The sequence below is a fragment of the Rhea americana genome, unplaced genomic scaffold (genome assembly GCF_003343005.1).
Source record: "Rhea americana isolate MKP2758 unplaced genomic scaffold, rheAme1 scaffold_49, whole genome shotgun sequence".
Classification (NCBI taxonomy): Eukaryota; Metazoa; Chordata; class Aves; order Rheiformes; family Rheidae; genus Rhea; species Rhea americana.
In genome coordinates, this window is record NW_028186634.1 from 2,640,621 (window position 1) to 2,661,283 (window position 20,663).

General features: G+C 35.7%; 1 protein-coding gene across 3 annotated transcripts in view; it reads right to left on the bottom strand.

Moving 5' to 3' along the window:
* Window positions 1-5,914: 5,914 nt before the first annotated feature.
* The window catches only part of INSC (INSC spindle orientation adaptor protein), a 143,877-nt gene continuing 129,128 nt past the window's right edge, over window positions 5,915-20,663 (bottom strand). For 2 of the 3 annotated variants that reach the window (XM_085317161.1, XM_085317160.1), the window contains exons 10-13: window positions 16,365-16,431; window positions 12,770-12,925; window positions 12,056-12,132; window positions 10,470-10,959 (exon numbers count right to left, since the gene is read on the bottom strand). In XM_085317161.1, the coding sequence (XP_085173287.1) occupies window positions 10,831-10,959; window positions 12,056-12,132; window positions 12,770-12,925; window positions 16,365-16,431 (429 nt within the window). In that variant the 3' untranslated portion in view covers window positions 10,470-10,830. Of the gene's footprint in view, window positions 6,039-10,469; window positions 10,960-12,055; window positions 12,133-12,769; window positions 12,926-16,364; window positions 16,432-20,663 lie in introns of those variants that run through there. The other variant, XM_085317163.1, reaches the window with a different exon arrangement.

Below are 20,663 nucleotides of genomic sequence, written 5' to 3' on the forward strand. Positions count from 1 at the left end.
AGGGGACAGGGAGCAATCCAAGTGAAGCAGACGTAGTGCAACAGCAAGACCCAGCCTCTTGCTTGTCCTTCACACATTTCCTGGCTCTCAGCCACCACATGAAACAGACCTTCAGGTTGCCAGGCAGGATTACAGAATTGCTGCAGATGAAACCATGTGACCTCTGTTCACTTGCCTCTGACTGACAAAGGCTCCCGTATACGACACGAGGTTTTGTTTTGTCCATTGATGCTGCGGTGTTTGGACTCAAGGTAAGAAAGCACAGGTAAGCTCTGTGAAATGTCCTGAAAGAAAACAAAATATACGGCCCCATTTGGTAAAACCTTATGCAAAAGAAAGATCATTTTCCCTTTGGGAGGCAAACAGAGTATCTAGAACTACAGAGAGTCACCAGACAGTGAAGAGTCTTTTCAAGACCTAGAGACAAATTGTTATCAAGCAGCTTATTTCCTTATCAAGCAGTGGAATCACTAGGCCCTAAAAGAACTGTTAGAGTGGAATTTATTTGAAGGAATACTTCAGCCTCCCAAAATTGTTATTTACCAGCATCCCTATTTTATTCTACTGGTTACAACTGAGACAAGAGAAACAGATTTACATGAGAATATGTAGCCTCAGAATCTTAAGATAATATATAGTTTGTCTATTCACACTCATCCGTGAATGATCTGGTGTACTTATTCATACGTAGCATGACCCCAGAAAACAAAGTAGTGGTTAAAGAATTTTTAACTGATTTGCGTTGTTACTTTTCTGTAAGCAAAAGAGTTTTTCTTTCTTAGTTCACTTTTTAAAATAGCAGTTATGTCTAAATGTGTTTATTTTAATAGAAACATTTTTCATTTGGAATATGCAGGTAAAAAAAATGGATTTTCTAGAATAATTAGAGCTACTTAAATTTTTTACAACTCTCCTTCATTAAAACAACCTGTTTAAAAAAAAAACTTAAAATATATCCATAATTCTTCAGTGAAAGATTTCTACCCCAAAAGTATCTAACAAGTAATTGAAAATACTTAAAGCTAGACATCTTGATGTCAATAACACCTCTGTACCAAAAACATTTTAATGACTTAATTTTTCAGAAGCCATTTTAATTATTTTTCTCCTTTTGATCCTGCAACTTATAACCTTGAAAAATATTCTCCAAGATCTTCCTAACAGTAGGTCCATTTAAACCATTCAGAATTAAAACTACTACAGTATTTGTTTTTCCCTTTTTTGTGAAAGTAGTTGTTGATGGGCTGTTAAGCAATTATTGCCCTTCTCTGAGTAAAATTAGATTTTGGGAGATCTAGGCAATTACGCAAAGAATATTTTGGATCTGTTATTCTTCTCTTATTCCTCCCTTCAAGAAGATCTTAGTAAAAAGACTTACTCTTCATTCACCATGAACATTTTACCTCTCTCACAAAATAACCTTATTTTCCCCCTCTCAATTATTAAGAAATTCGTAATGCATTAATATCCTTCTGCTCACCTGGACTGCAGTATATACGTTCCAGTTTCACAGTTAATAGTATAATGTCTAGTTAATGTATCATTAGTATACAGCCAGTTTAATGCTTCACAGATCATTCACAATTAATCATGGGAAACTGTGAGACCAAACAGGTAAGCTTAAGTTCTAAACTAATGAAGAGGGTAAAAAAAGGGTTCAGTACATATTTGAGTCTCTTCAACTAAAACCAGATGAATTTATCTCCTCTACACAGCAGTGATGAAGTGAGAGAGCTAATCCAATTAGACAGACAGACATTAAAAGAGCATCACACAGAAAATCCTAAATTTCTCATTTACATTAATTATTTTAGATAAAGTAGCAAATAACAAGGCTACAGCTGCACTGCCAGCATATCAGCTTCACTTTGAAGGCTTAAGAGGGCCAGACCTGAAGTTGATAGGTAGATTTCAGCATGCAAATGCAGATCTTTTAGATGCATAGCAATGAGTAAGTCCTTATACATATCCTTTACCATGAATAAAAATCAGAACTCAGCATCATCAGAAAGATATCTCAAATTTAGGACTTTCTCTCATCTGTATGAGAAAACACAAATAATACAAGCTGACCAATGGAAATAGGACTCGAACAGAGTATATGAGAGGCAACAGAAGCACTGTCACATGAAAGGGGCACTCAATAGGTTTATCCATGGAATGGTGTTTGAATTCAGTTATTCTTTCTGAATTAATGTGCAGCTAAAAATGTACTTGGACAAAAGGCAACCATCTTACTTAAGGCCCTGTCAAATTAGTAACTGCTTAACAAGCTACAAAGACATTTTTGCACAGGGGATATCACAGGGTCACAAATACAAACAGCATATTGGTCCCTCCAAAGAGATGGTCTTTGTATAAATATTTATTTTTAATACACTAGCTTTAAGGGGCCTCAAATGAAATAAGTGGTCTTTGGACATAGTATCATACAAAAACAGGGAATGGATAACTTCACCCCTGTAGTTTCTAGTCTATACAGGACAAAATAAGAGTGGAAAAAATGCACCCATATTCACCCAATCTTTGGCAGCAGAACCTAGAGATCTCGCTTGAGTGCCCTGCCTTGCCTTATGGTAACTGAATGCTGTCAAAAGAGAAAAATAAGATTTGAGTATTTGAAGAATATTTGTCAGATGGTGGCAACTGTGTAAATGAGAAAACAGAAAACTTCTTAGCCAAGATGCTAGGCCAAGAGGATGCCTAGATGCCGATGTAACAGAGTGATCAGACACTATCAGCAACTACACTGTACACCATGCCATCATCTTGGAGGTCACAGATGATGGAATTGATCTTTTGGAAGAAAAGAAAGCTTTTCCTCATGTTGGGCCATGCAGATCCTTCAGTTCTGATTCACCTGAAAGGCAAATATTAATCAGTTTGTTGACATCAAGTGGAAAGGGAATAGAAAATCAGAAACAAACCTGTGATGCATGTTAACCTTGCAACCTCGAGGGAGAGCATATTCTTGATTCAGTAACGGTTTACTAAGATTTGCTAGCTCAGTGCTTAAACCAGCAAACGCAGTATTAAACATCTGCAAGCAAGGATTTAGCAACGACCTTGATAGTAAGCGATTTCCATTTATGCTGATAATATTTCAGCATAACTTTACTTAGGATGGCCGGAACTACTTAGAAATAGTCCTCACTAATCAGTGTGTTACCCATGACACTGCTGTGTCTCAGACTCTGCCTTGCAATGAAGGGTCCTCTTCTACTGTTGTCCTATGGTCCAAACCTGGCAGCTCTCTGGCCAAGTGGAAAAAAAACCCAAAAAACAAAACAAAATACAAACACTGACAACGTTCTTCTGCAACTACTGAAATGCTGTTGGCTCTAACCAGCCTGTTTTTCCTTATAGCTGTACACATGGAAAAAAAAGAGTAAAGAAATGGTTACTCCAGTCCAGTCCATCCAAGAGATTTTGTGTCTTTGGCCTATTTTCAAGCGATGACTTCTGTGAAACAGCACATTAGTGGATACTGGTTTTAAGATCCACCTATATTGCTCTTGTGGTATTCAGTTACAAAAGCTTCACTAGATCATCTCAAACAGCTAAAAGCAAAACTCCCCAAAACACCATTTCCAAACTTCTCTTGGCCTCTGAGAGCTGAAGATAGACAATTTTTCTACAACACAGCTTTTTATGACTTTGAGGAGGATCACACAATTTTTCAGTTTTCTTCTTCATAAGCTGTTTAACCAGATCTGTGTTTGAATATTTTTTTAATGCAGGAATATACTTCCAAAGAAAAACTCGTTCTTCAAGTCTTTATAGTTTCAGTTTTGTACATGTTTGGCATCTTATTTTATCATCCATTACTCATCTAATACTGTCGTCAGGGCTAAATGTTCTGAGTTGAAAGGGAAAATATTTATTAAGATAACAGTAATTATCATGAGACCTTTAATGTAAGTGAAGCCAATGCAAACACCTTTTTACTTTTTGGGAAGAAAGGTGCTGGGTTTGTTATTTCTTTTTCCCTGTGAGCAGTAGCTATCTTGACATGTGTAGTGTTTTTTATTAACTTAATTAGCTTTCACATATCCTTTGAGATAATTCACTTTGGAGACTTCCCTGAACTAGTGTCCTGTGACCTGCCTTGTTTCTCCCCTCTTTAAATGCAAGAGATTTTTCTCTAATACGAATGTATAATCCATCATAGTAATCCAAGAGTTAGTCCATGTTTTCCTCCTTCTACAACACTGGCAAATAGGATTAGTGCATACAATAGAAAATAATATCTCAGTAATTTCAGTGTGAGACTGATGTTGCAGAATTTTCTCTTTTAATGGGAACTGTATTTTATACATAACAGCATGTGAAATGCCAGCTGAACGAGTGCCTTTCTTTTGTCTCCAGACAAAAGCGTGGGATTCACCTCACACGAGCCAAGTTAGGTGTCAAGACGTTTAGATATTCCTCTAAACAAATCATCAAAGCCTTTTCCACAACCATTGGAGAAAACAGACACCTCTATGGCATTATGCATATTGTCTATCTGAGGCAGTCATGCTCAGAGAAAGAACTTCCAGCTTTTCTCTGCAGTCTGCAGAAGCACCTAAGGGACTGGCCTAAACTACACTTACAGAATTAAACTTCAAAAGAGACCAGAATCCCTCCAGAGTAAAAGCACATGTGGTAGATTTCTTCTACTCTATTTCAAACTCTGAAACACTTACTAGTCTAGCTCATTCCACAAAGTTGGTGTCCTTTTAAGACACTTACGTAAATGATCAGCTGTGCTTCAAGGTATCTAGTTACTTCCCACTGTATCCACTTCTAAAGATAGGTTGAACTTCTGAAATCTCTAATTTGTAGTAATTACTATTCTCAATAATAGCATAGCCTTTTTTAATAATTGAGCAGTAAAAAAGTAAAGAGCCATGCCAAAGAACACTGTGTTTCGTTCTGGAAGTGGAAATAAGTATGTGTGAACAACTGCATTGGTGAGTGTACAAAGCACACTCCTTAATTGTTCATGTTTCTCACAGAATTTTACAAGTCATTGGGTCTTAGTTCAGTGTTGTGAGTTTTATTCATGTATAATATATAGAACCTCTAGTTCTAATTCTAGCAAGTATCTTGAAACCTGCGGTTTTGCTCTGTTCTTTACTGCAGTGCAGCCACATTGACTTACCGTAGCTTCAAAGAAGGCTTCCCTAGGTGATTCAGTCCATTCCATAATTATTCTTTTGATGCAGGTGAAAATGCACATGGCTGTTCCTGGATCTTTTTAGATGCATCTTCTTGATTTATCATAAACTTTGCCTTACCTAATGAGCATACATAATGGATATATCTTGTTAGATACATCCTTCCAGAACTATTCAAAATGAAGATTTTTTACATGATGCAGTTAAAATAATAATAATAAAAAAAAATCGATCTTTGAGAGAGCTGTTCTGTACACTGAAACTAGTAAATTACTTTAATGAAAAATTAAGAAAAACATATGTATATTGTTAGGTCAAAACCAGACACATTGTAAAGGATATGGAAGACTGACAAATGCAGTTAAGACACTGGCAATATATATAAAGCTTGAAGAAAACAGTACAAGTAGTTTATCTTTCAGTTAAACATCTGTAATACAGGTGATCGAAAGAGTAAGAAAAAGGTACTGCATGGGACACACTTTCTTCTTCATTCAAGTCATTTGATCCATTTTATTTTCTCTCTTAAGCAAATTAGCTGTATTACCCACTCCACATTTATTTTTGCACTGTTTTCCCAAGGGTTCCCTTGGCCTGTAAGCTCATTTGAATTATTAAAACAAAAAGTCACTCACTGACAGCTGGGAAAAAAAAAGAAAAAAGAAAAGAAAATCTTTGATTTGCTAGTGCTTTGTCTGTATTTCTTCTAGTGGTTTTCCCTTATTAATTTGATTCAGTGGTTATTTGGCAGAGGACTGATCAATTAATTAATCCTTAATTAGCAAGTCTGCTTGTAAAAATACCAATACCTGGAGGTAGACTATTATACATTTGTTTCTCTTGTAAGTTTTCTGCTGAATATGCTGGTTCTTCCTCCTGTTGTGGGAACAATAAACACATTTCTTTTGTTCTAAGTGATCCAGAGTACACTTATTTATAAATATTTTTGTTTAAAAAGTAAAACCTCTAAATGGAATTCCAAGCAGTAGTTTATTGCACTTAGCATCAACTATATGAAAGAGAAACTCAGACTAAAGAGCAAGCTAGAAAGTACAGATACGGATTTCTGCAAAACGTATGAGTTTTGAAAATATATGACCCTGTATTTTTCTTGTTCCTGGCTCTTTAACCTGTCAAAGACTAAAACTATTCACCCACCCACCACTAGGTAAGCACATCCAACTCAGATGAACAAAATCATTCTAAATCTTTTCATGCTCAAAGAGATACTGCAGTTTTGTTCTCCATGCCATCTTCCCTGCCTCCTTAAAAGTGAGAATACTAGTGCATAGTTTACATTGGCTACGGTGTCACTTTAAATACATTAAATTTAGCATAAATTAAGACTGAAAACAAAAGATTATTCACAATACCAAAGGCAATATTATTTTGACTTCTCATTACTGCTATTTAAAAGGACAGAGACTAAAAGAGTGATATTAAAAATAAAGTATTTGGAACAAATCATATCAGATACCAGAATTGGTTTTGTCAAAGTAAGGCAATCAAATCCTGTCTTTCAGACACTAAAAGGAAACCTTCAAAATAGGTAAGACAGTCAGCTTACCCAGACATCTTTGTAGAGAAAAATATTGTTTTAAACAGAAAAAGTCAGATGAACAACAGAGCACATAAATTATTCATGTACTAAACACATAGTAAACGCAGACAAAAATTTTATTCTATGAATAAAACGTCTATTTGTAAACAGTTCAAACTAAAGCTTAAATATGAACATGTTCTCCAAAGTCACTAGAGTTAAATCAAAATTACAAAGGATCCTGCAGTTCACTGCATGTTTGTCTAACACTTCCAGAAAAAAAAATCACCCACAATCAAGGATTTTTAGAACAATTTAAATGAAACTATTACATTTATGGCAAATATAATATTCAATTTCCAAAATGACTAAGCTAGTTTCCCCCTAGCTTACACACAGTCTCTACAGACCAGCAAGTCCACATATATGGGTTCATACATACATATTACACACACTCTCTACCTTACTCTACTAATTATGTACACATACAGAGTCCTAAGTTCGATCCACCAAATTACCCATTTTAATGAAAATATTTGGACATATTTTGTTTCATACCGGATTGAAATTATACATTTTTGTTCTGTCTTAATCTCTTGCTTTTTTGGTTTAAAAATAAAACAGTCTGTTTCAAATCAAGCATTGTTGACTTAGTGATTCTATTCTATTCTACTGGTTCAACCTTACTGATTCTATGATCCAGAATTCAGAAGTCACAAGAAAATAACATTTCAATACTTTCTAACAACTTTTTAATGTTAAATGAGTCAGGAGGAAAGAGGAATATTTAATTTTCTCGTAAGCATTAATGTATGCAAAAATAAAGTAGATAACTTTGGGTAATTCAGACCTAATTTAAACAGCTTCACTGACATTTAAATGATACCAGGTCTGAACTGGCTCTTTTGATACATATTTTTTCTAATACAAACATGAGTTCCCTTTAAATTTACTGTGTTTCTGTAAAGTAAACAATCATATTTATAACACGAACACATGTAAATGGAGAGTATGGGCCCAGATGTATGGCTACATATACACAGATTGAGAATATCTGTAGTAAAATCAATTAGTCTGGATTCATGTAACTGTATTGGAGAGAAAATTAGACTTCTTCATTGCATTGGTCTGCTCACTGTTTGACCTGTTAGCAATGGCTTAAAAATGTTACAGGCCATAATTTTTTTTTCAATAGTTGCTTCAATTAACTTCATACATGACCATTGCCTTGCATGATGCACTATAATACTGAAAAAACAAGGTTTTTTCTTGTAGTAATTTATCTTGGTAAGAGTTTTACAAAATACACTGCTATAAAATATATACTATTTCTTTTCATTGATTTCTAATTTTAGGGGAGCAAGGATTTGCTGCCTAGGTAAGGATACCATTGCAAATAGTGCTATGGGTCTCTCAGAAAACATAACCAGCCTGTTGCACTGTTCATACATCTGGGTTGTTGGACTGCAGGATGGATTGGCATTAGAATCAGTATCATGCTTATGCCAAACATATTCATCTACAGTTCTCTGTTTTTCAAGACTGCTTGACAGCACTGAGATAAAAATCTCCTGAAAAGCACAGTATTCTGATTCCCTGCTGAACCCAGATTACATTTTTCTGCTTGATTTGGTTATGCTCTGAAATGATATATATTTATTTTTAATCCTTCTATTACCTCACAGTTGAGCTGCACTTCTAAGGACCCAGGAATTAATCTTTCTGCCTTGGGAGGCCTGCAATTCCCCTGCACTTACTTATCATTTGATCTGTGAGCAACAGTTATGCAACAATACAGTCTGATTCACTCTCTGCTCCCTTTCAACAACTGAGGCGATTCATTTGTGCCAAAATAACACATTTGTAGTCCAGTGACATTTTATCTAGTAATGTCAGTGTAAATCAGTATTCGGAACTCATACTTTCTATTGCAACTATTTTCAGTGCATGCATGCATAAATATTCCATTGTCTTGATCAGGAGATGATCTCTACTCTTTTCCACAGGTACACATCACTCTCACAATTTCTTTTTTTTCTTCTTTTAGCAGACCAATTGTACATTGTAGTATTCCTGTTTTTATGGGATAAATTCTATCCCTGTCTACAAACGACTAGATTCTGATGTTGGTCACAGCTAACAGAAAAAGATTCCGTACAGCATATTCAGCTACAGAATTTGATGTGTTGTATACTATTTGGAATATTATTAGGATGACAGCAACAGGACCTTCTTCAGTTTATTATGATTTATTTCTAGACGAATTTTTTTGTAACAAGAATGTTCACTTCACTATTTAAGGCATGCAGAGTTCATATATGCATTTCTGCTTAGCGAAAAAAGTGTTAAGTCACCTTGTACCCTTGTATAATATTTTGAAATTTGTACAGTGCAATACATCTTAATCTCACACATTTAAGGAACTGCTTCAAAGTATACAAACAAAGCAGAATTCACCTCTGCTTTTACTAGAAAATCACATCTGTAAAATATCTGAGTCTATGCTTATCTTTGAGTAGTTGCTTATGACAGAGGTTATATGTTTTCTAATGTTTTTAGAAATTCATTCAAGATATAGTTCCTTGTTAAATAAAGAGATTACAAGGAAGATATGTTAAAGCAAAAACTTCTTAACTCACATACTCAACGGAAGAAAAAAGTGGCCACTATTTATCACTGCTCGATGCAGCCCAGATTTCTCAGACAGAAAAAAATGTGGAAGGCAATCACATCTCAGCACTTACTTGGTGCCTTGCATCTAAACCCCACATAATACTAAATAAACACTAATGGATTAAGCTTACTATATCTACAAAGTAACTACAGTCAAGAAGAATCCTACTTACTTTTTTGGCAGATGTCCTAGTACTCTAAAGTTGCCTGATCATAAAATGATCCAGAGAAATAGGTGGAAACGACAAAAGACTTTACATATAAATACTTCTCTTAAAATTTGGCCTTTTTTTCATCAGGAAACCATATACATTTAAAATTAGTCAACCTATCTGGAGAGTGTTTTTCTACCTGACTTTTCACAAAAACTCTAGGATATGAAAGAGTTTGTAATTTGTTTCTTAGTAGTTTCCACCTATTTCTCTGGATCACTTTATGATCCAAGAGATCATAAGATCCAAGAGCTCTTTAAGATCTCATTTCACATTTTTAGAAATACAAGACTAATTAGAAAAGCAGAAAATTGGAATTTAAGTCATAATCAATTTATCTGTTCTGATTATTTAACATATGCATGCACAATTTTTCACAGAAGTAATACTTTGAATATTAAAAACACGTCTGGACATAATCATTTCCAGCTACTTTAAGGCCTGGAAAGGAGGGAAGAACTATCAGTGAGTGCGAATTTTAAGTCTTATGTTGATACCTTCACACTGTTGATGTATGTTTGATTTCATAAAGATTTTTCTAGAAGTCTCTTAATTTGGTGAGGAAATTTGAGTTACATGCATATAAAAGAAAAGAGTTGTCTGCAATTATGTACCCTCTAATGGATCCCTATACACAGCTTAAAAATGTCCTCTAACATAATTAAAAGCCAGTATTTGAAAATTTCCTAAAAAATTACCTTAGCTAATCACAGTTAGGCATTTTCATAATTCTATTAAAACATAACAGCAACAGTTACAAAGTGGACTCAGAAGATAACATTTCTTTCATTTTAAAGGATATTCTTGAAGCATTAAGAATTTTTTTTCTAATGAAATGAATGCATAAGAGTAATATATTTCTTACAAAGAATGCAAAATGCTCTAATCATAGTAAAATATCAGCAACAAAACATTATTATAAACATTTAAAATCAGAGCACCAAATTCTTGGCTTTATTACCTTCATCCAACTCTGTTAAACAAAAAGAACCTTTTGTTAGACTGCACAGATATGGTCTGTTGACATGTCTTCAGGTATGGCAGAAAAACAAGATAAACAGTTACGTTTGTAAACCATTGAAACAAGTTTGCCTATTCTGTTTCTCTGCTACTACAAACAACATGTTCATAGTTTTAAAATAAATAAGTCATAAATAATAGGCCTAAAACTACACAAAATTGTATATATATTATCTTGATTGTTTTTCAGAGGCTAGCTTGCTTTGAGGTTTTTGGCTCACATTTATACAAAGCTCTCTTCCATATTTGTACATAGCAGAAAGGAATCCACAAGTCTGGGCTTTACTAGCTGCTGAAAATCCAAATCTTCAAGTCCATCAGGACTCATAATTGCTAGTCTTCGTAAGGCTGCCTGCAAAAACAAAACAATACAACAGTAATAGAGTTGCAGACTGACAAACTCTTCTTTGAGAAATCCATTATAGCAATCTCTAAATAATAGCCAAGACTTGAAAAGGACCTCCTGTGTAGGTCCATGGACTCTTTCACTTGGGTACTCTCTCATTACTGTGTTCACTTGTCAGACAAATCTCCTCTCAAATGCAGTTATTAAAGCACAATTCTTTTTGGGCACATTACTCTCAGATATGAGCAGCAAGGAGAGTGGCATCTTAAAAAAAGAACAAAGGATGACAGTCAAAGAGCTTAGACTGTAAACCAATCTCTGATCTGCTGTATGTCTCACACTGCCTCTTTGTACCTCAATTACCCTCTCAGTTTTTGTCTTATTTATGAAGACTGTCAGCTGTCTCACTCAGAAAACACCTCCAAATGAAGTTTTATGTAATGCCCATAACAGAGGCCTTTTAGGCACTAGTGTAGTAGAAAGAAACCATACATTTTCAAACATCTGGGAACAAATATTCAGATTATGAGATTGCACAATAGAAAATGTGTTGATGATACATTAGCCTTCTGTTGACTACTCTTTGGTTAGGCTCTACAATGCCCTAGAGAAGACATTTTCAAGTAGAAAAATGGATTATAATGAAAGAGAAAAATCTCTTTTCCTCTCTTCAGCTATTTTACATAAATATTTCTCTCTCTGTGTGTGTGTGTGTGTGTGTGTGTGTGTGTGTGTGTGTGTGTGTATTCACATGTGTAAAGATAAAGGGCTGGTAATTCTGTGATTCAAGGCTTATTTCTTGCATCAACAGCATCATCAGAGAATGGAATTTAAGAATTACCGAAAACTTAAATTCTGAAACACTCCAGTGAATTTTTGATTCCTCTGTACTGTGAAGATGAAGTCATTTTTGCTTAAGTGATTAAATCTCCAATTAGAAGATAAATAATTGACAGAATTATGCTTAAGGATTGCAGGAAACTCTGGCATAAATTTAAAACATTCTTGCAATACTTATACATTTTGAAAGAGTTTGGGCTGGGGTTTCAGCATTTCTCAAGATAAGAGGATGATTTAAAAAAAAAAAAAAAAAAGTACCTACCAGACATGCCACTAGAACAGAATCGCTGTTATTTCTTTCAGTTGGTGATCTGCAAAGTTTAATTAGGCGAGGAATACCTGAGTGCACAGAAGAATTTGGGGAGAAATAATTTAGAAAATTTAGAAAAATAAACTCTTTGTTATGAAATAAGAGCCCTTTTTGATATTTTATATTTATCTTCCTTATTCGATATCGTTTCTAAGGCAAAGACATACGCAAATACTTACAGGACTATCCATGGAGCTTTGCAGTTCAGAACAGTCCTGATTAATAGTTGCAAAGCATAAACAAACAAATGCATTATTTTTACCCTCTACGACCCTTTCACAAAGAAAATAATGACCTCCATTTGTTCGCTATCAATCATGCTATACACCCATGAAAAACTCTAGCCAAAAGAACACACTGCTTCCTACCAGATTCATTATATTTGAAATTGCAGGGGCCCAGTTTTCCTTCTGCTGATTGATCCTGCACAAGGGTTTAAGGAAAGGAATGGGGGATGCAGCACTGTCAGCTGTCACAGTCTGCCACACTTACGTGTTGAGAGGAAGCTATACCTCATGTTCCTCTGGGAACTTAGGAGAGTTAACTTAGCACAATCTCCTAACCCACCAAGTGAGGTACAGCTTATGAAAAGGAAAAAAGAACTTCCTTGACTGGCAGTTCCTCCCTCTTTTTCAGTCTTCCATTAAGTGAGTGATACATCCTTACAGCTGAGTTTTACGGCTGCATCTGCCACCTCAGGATCTCGGCTGAGTCGTGCCAGTGTAACTGCAGATTTCTGTTGGACTCGCTCGCAAGCAGCAACTTCTGCTGAATTTCCTGAAGATGATCTCTCAAAGAGCATTTCCATTAAAAGCTGAACACCTAAAAAGATATGAAAGCCATTGTTAGCCTCTCTCCTACAAAATTTCAGTCCAAAAAAGTAAAAGGAAAAGTCAGCTGACTGTGTAAATACACACCAATCGTCATCCAAATAATGCATTAAGAATGCCTAACAGTGGCTTGCAATTTTGCCATCAGGATTTAGGCACATCTGATCGGTGCAAAACTTCATTTCCACTAGGAAGCTACAGAACTTCTGGAACTAGAAAATGCACTAGTTCTTTTCCCTCTTCTATTCGACCTGCTTTGAAACACACTGACTAGAATCTAGGAACTAGCATTTTAGATTGACTCAGCAAATTTTTGAAAACTAAAAGCAATTCTTTGATTCTAAACTAACCTAAAGGTATTACGAATTTAAAAACTGGTAGTAATAAATTTCAGGTCTGTATATAAAGTTTTGCTCAGAAGTAGAGGAAAATAAAACTCTTTTTTCAGTTTATATATTTTTAAGTAAGCCTTTAAAAGCTCCCCCTTGAACTGTTTAAATACATAAAGCAATCACCATTCTAAATACCCTTCATAAGGGAAAAAGAGGACATTTTGGCCTCTTGAAGCTTACCATGTTGCTGCTCTTGACTTCAGAATAGGTCATTTCACTCATGGTGAAATGGTTTTATTAACTTATTGTTGCCTACAGGAGCTGATATTCTTATTGCAGCAGGACAAAAGCAGATGAAACTGATTTATATTTTCTAAATTATTTTAAATGTAAGGACAATTATGTGTTATTAGACTTCATATGCCATTAGGCATTCAAGATTACTTTAGTTGGCATCAGAGGATTATAACTATTGGAACATTTGCATAAATAATTAATGGAATTACCATCAGAATCACACAACTAAGTAATAATCAATTGACATACAAAAATATTAAGTCAAAGTTGAGAAGAAAACCCATCTAAACTCTTCCAAATCCAAACACCCTTCTCAGGAGCATGTTTGTGAATCTAGCTTCTGATCAGCAGCTAATTATTATAATATTAGCCAGGCACAGGAAGCTTTTATACACAAGATGAGTGTCAACCCTTCTCATATGCCTGAGGGCAAATGCTTCTGTGTGAACTTCCATTAAGAAACATATACACAAATTCACTTTGCCATGTACACACTTCCGTTAATTATCTGTTTCACTAAGGGAGGACTAGAGCAAACACTACCTTCTGATTTCTCTTGGGAAACAGAATGGGTTATTTGGCACTGTATGCTTCTTTTTTAAAAAATCACTTTGGGTCCAGGTCATGCTTACAATTCACAAATGGTGCAAATGTGCATAGGTCCAATATAGTCTATGACGAATATGCAACAAATTGCTCAAATTCTTTCACAGTTATTTACAAATGGCAATCACTAAGGTTCTGTTCCTGTAAAGCACTTCATGCCTGAGTGTCATCTTATGATCTTTCTCCACTTGTGAAACTCAAGAGACATACAGGGAATTTCTCCTGATTTACACAGCTTGAGAATGGATAATCCCTTGTCTTGACTGAGAGCAAAAGTTTTGCAGCTGTTCTCAGGGCTAGGCACTCTCTTGAGTTGGATAAAAAAGGACTGAGACTGGTCCATCTACTGCATTACTTACAGGTTTGCCTATTTGGATTGCACTTCATAATCCACATGTACATCTCCACCTACTGCAGCAGTTGGTATAAGTTAGGCCGAGTTAGCATAGCTGTTAGCATAAGATCATGAACTTTAGCTGACTTTCTGTTGCAGCAGAACTAAACAAAATACAGCTAACCACCTGTACCAGATAACAGAACAGTTTTTGGTGTGCTCAATGGAATACAGAGCTAAATTACACAGACAATCTATTAAGTTTCAAGGAGTATAAGAGAGTCCAGGACATGTCCAGAACAAACAAATTCCAAGTGCCAACAATGGCAAAGAGTAAAACAGAAGACAACAGCTCAAATAAAACAGACAAGTCACCAACCATGTAAGGACATCCAGGAACACTGGGATCTTACCAAGAGTTTCTGAAAAGACTCTGGGAGGAGAAGCCCCATGACCCTGCACCAGGGTCTGAGATAATCTCTCCAACTGCCAGGAACACAGGTAGAAGAGACCTCAAGGCATCCCGCATCCCATGTCAGAAGCACACATTGCACAGCAGGAGATCCCGCTGGCCTGACAGACCTCTCTCCAGGACTGCACCACCTCTCCCATGGAACAAGGAGGCTAGGTTAAAAAAAACACAATGCTAACCTGACCAGTTTCTCCTCCTTACTGCACCATCTCCCACACAGGACAGGAAACTCTTGTAATTTCATAAAATTACATCTATCTGTGATTAAAGTGCTTTAGTATCCAAATCCAATCAGCCTCCATACTTGTTTGGTCTCAAATCGCAACATCTACCTGCCCTAGTGAGAATATTCAATGCACACTACCTACATGCACATATGGATTCCATCAAGCAAATTAGTCACATATAGTTCTTGCCAGTCATATTTGTGTGCATAGAGCTCAAATTTTCCACTGAAATGCAAGAAACAGCTAAATCCAGTATTATATAGAAACTAGCCAATGCTATTTCAAGAACCACCTCTACAAAGAGGCTTTTTGAAAGCCCTTCTCCCACCTACAATCAGCAATCTCTGAGGCTCAGATGGAGCCAAATTCAAACCATTCCTTTCCAAACATTAATTTTGAAAAGAGATGTAGGAGAGAAGGAGTATTCCTAAGACAGAAAAAGCAATAAATGTGATGCTTCACATTTACTGAATATCTCCCACTAGAAAAAAGCTGTCTTAGTATATCACCTGGCCATGAATTTGCTGGAAGGTGTGATATTAAGTCAGTTACATCCTCCTATATTATTAAACACAGAATTATTAACCTAACTTCTCAGACTTTTGTTGCCCCCGTAATGGCTAGTTCTTTTCTAAACAATGAATTTCTCACAATATGATATTTACAGGAGTGTAGAAACAAAACGTAGCAATTGCTTTATAGTAATGAAAACATAATGCCTCAAAATTTATAGTACTTTTGAATACCTGTGAACAAAGTGACATAAAATGCAGGTATGTGTAGCTCAATATCAGATGACATATCTTTCAACATGTAAGAACTGCCACCTTACACAGCGTAATTTATAAAAATAAAAGTTTTGAAACACTTCATTCTAGCCTGCATTGTATCTGTGGATACATGACACAAAACAAACAAACAAAATTAGCGATATGGTCAAACATGCAAAGTTATCTAAAGCAGTGGTAATTTATTTCAAGTGCATAAAACCACTCCATGGACTCATTTTGCATCCTGCACCAACATGCATTATTCAGCTGACAAAGGCTTCACTAGTAACACTTAATTTTGCAGCCTTTCCCCTTTAGTTTGTATTGTTCCTTCCTTCTTTACTCACATTCTCTGCAAACAAATACAGAACACAATTCAGCTAAAATACATACCATTTCCTTGAATGATTTCTGAAGCACACTGGTCCAACACAGACATGTTTGCCAATATTGTTACCACCTGTTATTAAAAAGAGAAGGAAATGTGAAGTATAGCCTTGTAATTCAGAAACGCTAAATACCACTGTAGCTTCTAAAATCAGCATGGCAGAAGTATGGTAAACACAGTAAAATTAAAGAGCATTCCTGTAGGTGGTCTTCAGCTGCTAACTGAAGGTAAAAAGGTAAAGCCTCCTTTTTCCTTCCACTCCTACATGTTTCCATAAAGGCTTGCCATATAGAGATCTATGCAGCAAATTGTTCAGAGGTCAAATCAGTAGAAAGAAGATAAACACATAAACAATCAACCAACCAAGCAAATGAAGCTGGAGACCTACAAAATGCTCAGCCAAGAGTGGCCCTCCCTCAGGAGCAGATCCTGCAGTCCCATTCCAACTCAGGCAGAGTTCGAAGTGAAGCCTAAGAATTGGTACATAGCATAAATCCAATAAAAGTAACTTATTGCTACACTTCTGCTTCAGCTGAAATGTTGAAGAATCCTCACAGAAGATTTTAGTTTTGAGCCATGATTCAAGGAAGGACTTAAAGAATACTTTTCAGTCTTTCTGAAGCCATTATTTGCATGTCAAAGTGGTGTCCCAAAGTGAGCTGGACTTTGGCTTCTGTTTGTGTTTTTCCTGAGCTAAGGCCAAAGTCAGGTTTTGCACTAACTGAAGCACTTTTTGAAATCCTGATCTACAGAATATCTAACTATCCAAAGTAGCACTGTTTTCAAGATCAGGCACAAAGCAACTTGCTTAAGGTAAAGCAGACAGCCTTTGACGGATTGGATCATGTGGAACTGTTGGCTTTCAATCACCTACTCCATTCAGCAATACCATATGCTTTCTTTCAGGCATTCTACAGGATACTCTTTTATGCTTTAGTCTTCAAATAGCTTGTACAAGTCAATGTTAACAGTAAATTTAGGACAAAATAAAAAATTTAATGTGCAATTAGAACACAAAACAGAAATAATATTCCTTCTTAAAGGGTTTTTATTTTCTTTCTAGTGTAGTTGAGCAATGCTGATCAGCCTCAAAAATAATGATCAGTTTGAGAACTGGCTATCAGCTTTTTAACTGTACAGCATTAGTTCACAAATAAGCAAAATTCTTAGACAGATCTGAGTAGGCATGAGATCAAATTACCATTCTGATCTCACTTTGCCATTTTAATAACAAGGATGACTCATATCTGATGCTGTGACATAAAGGTCTTCCACTTTTGGAGGTAGTGTTACAGTGTCATCTCTCTGAATAAATATACTTACTTAGGATGCAGATGAGTTGCTGAAACTCTAAAGAGTGACAGGTAGAAATACAGTAACTCAGTATATGTCTATGTATTCATTCCATATTAATTATTAACAGTGTATCAAGCAGAGTGTATACGTTTCTCATTCTAAATTATATTCTGTTAATGAAAATTACTTCCTCTGTGAAGAATCTATACCTCATGTGGCTCTCTGAGCAACAAATGACGAATTCAATTAACCACAATTTGAATACATGCCAATTATTCCACTGCTTCAAGTTATTTTGTCTAATAAGCATGTTCATATGTAAAAATATTTTGTGTATATCTTCTGACATCAAAAATTACTTGAGTGACAGTTATATCTATACTTCTTTGCTTTCTTTGATTATGCAGCCCACTATACTTTGTTAGGTATCTATGAACTAGCCTAAAGAGTTTATATTTAACCTTGTTCAGAGGGGTTTATATGTCCTACCAGTATCTGTCAAGTTCAACTATAGATTAAGTCACTCCATACAGACAGGCTTTTTTTCCCCAAAACAAGTCATATTTTCCTGTGATGTGACCAATGTAAACATGAAATAGCATAATGTAAACACACAACAGGTGAGCTGGATCAAGAGTTTACTTTAAGTACTATATTTCCACTATATTTGCCTACTTTGTAGTTGAGTACATACACAGCTTACATGAAATTTTTCCTCTGTAATACAGACCAAAGTTCGAAGAAGTTTATTACTAGAGATGAACTCTCTGGAGAAAAACACAAACTTACATGTAGACTCAACTGGCTTTGAAAATCAACACTTCTGGGAGCACTAGTATTAATGAAGCCTGATTTCTTTTGGATATGCATTTGATCACAAACCATAATCAGAACTTTTCTATTGGTATCTCTCCCACTGTAGATTCTTTCTGTCTAATGATGCACAGGCTTATGCTGCAAACTTTACCTCAATCTCTCTCCTTCCATTACCTGTCCTATCAAGCGGGTAAACAGATAGATGAGAGACATGGAGCACAAAAAACAAACAAAAAAAAATATTAAGGTGACGCCTAAGCCTCATTTGCACTAATAAAATAGATGAAAATTACCAGAAAAAAAAATATGTAACAAAACCTCTTTCAGAATTCAAAGAAACTGGAATTTTAGGGTTATGAGATTAAATTTATCCTATTCAGCATACAATCTCTAGCAATCAACATTTAGTATCAATTGAATTATTCTTGTCTTGAACAATATTACATTCCAAGATTATAAAGAATTGGCACCTGTGACAATTTATAATTCGTACAATCCTTCTGGATTCCTACACCATACTTTTCATAGACTCAGATATGAACTTTGAGTCAGCTGAAATTACACACACAAACACACACACACACACACACAAAAGGATATCCATGAAGACAGAACACATAACCTCTGATCATCTGTCAAGTCCTATGACCTCATGAAGAAAGTTTGTGCTCAAGCCAATAACAAATCCCACCATTCAAACGCCATCTTGAAATGCAGAACTTGCAGAGGTGCTATCAAACAAAAACTGTCAGAGATTTTCCAGAAAAAAAAGTTGTATCTTCATCATATCAGGAATTTTTTTAACGAAATAACTCTCAATCATTTGCCAAATCTAATGAAGGATTCTTAGTGGACTGCTTTAGAAACACTGTGCTGCAAGAATTGATGGCTTGAAGACCAATCCAGCATCAATTCCCTACCTTGGTGCCTGCAACTCTACTACACAGAGCTGTTCTGGAGCTAGATCTTGGCTCCCGTATTACCATTATCTCTGACCCTAGCAGAACCCTACAATAGTCTAAGCAAGCCTAGTCTGCACTCTAGTATCTGTTAACGCAGGCCCATCAAAAACTTCAGGTGTTCCCCTATCGCGAGAGAATTCTGTTAATTATGGCAGTTCCAGCTTTGTCTGCAGGAACTGGACGCCCTAGAAACCCTGGCAGAGGTTAGTTGCAGGGTCAGGGTCTCAAGGTCTACATCTCTGAGATGCAGTAGGGAATGTTGCAGAGTCCAGAAGGTTTCTAATTAATCAGGGGTGTTGCAAAAGAATTATAAAGAATAACTATTTATAAATAAATGAAATAGAAATCCATAAATTCTATGGCGTTAAACACGCCATCAACATGGCAACACCAAGTATAGAAAATGGAGGAGGATTCCAGCTAGGAAATGTACTTTTTGCTAAACTATTCATAAATATTCTCGTGCAGATAGACAGCCATATTTTTTGATCCTGCTCAGAGAAGCTAAAATGACTGACCCCTGAATTCAGACCCTTTCCATTTCAGCCACTAGTTTGAAACCATGTCCACCATAATACGATTCAAATCACAGGCCTGTCTCACATTCTCACACTCTCAGAAGGGAAAATATTCCACACCTCAAGGTAAAGAAAACATTTATTACAACTGTGGTTAATAGAAAAGTAGAAATACAATATTGTATGTTGAGAGACAGAATTCTGAGATGAAGATCTGCCAGTAGCAAAGGTGGGAAAGGGCAAAACAAGTAATAGTCTGCTCCAAGATTTCTGAATGTCTAAATTGATTAAACTTTTTACATCTCTTGCTGATTTGGACTAAAAAACTTCTTGTTCAGGAAAGGAAAATGTTTAAAAAACAAAACAGTACTCAAGATAAAACTAAAACCCAAATTTTCCCATAAAGGACCATCACATCATTTATGCTAACTTCCTATACTCAGAATCTTTAATTTCATTCATTTATGTAACTGTTGACCTCCCAAACCTGTATTTAACTCAGTATTATCCTTCAAGGCTCTGTCTTGATATGATGACAAAGAAACACAGAATACAGTATTTCTTCATATTTTTCCTTCAGTGCTGATTTTATTTTAAGTGCCTAATTCCCAAATTGATGTGGGTGGGGGGGAATGTTTTGACATTTATTTCACAACTCTTTTTCTTTCTTTCTCTGACCAGTTAAGAACTTAGCTTATTTACTGACATGTGG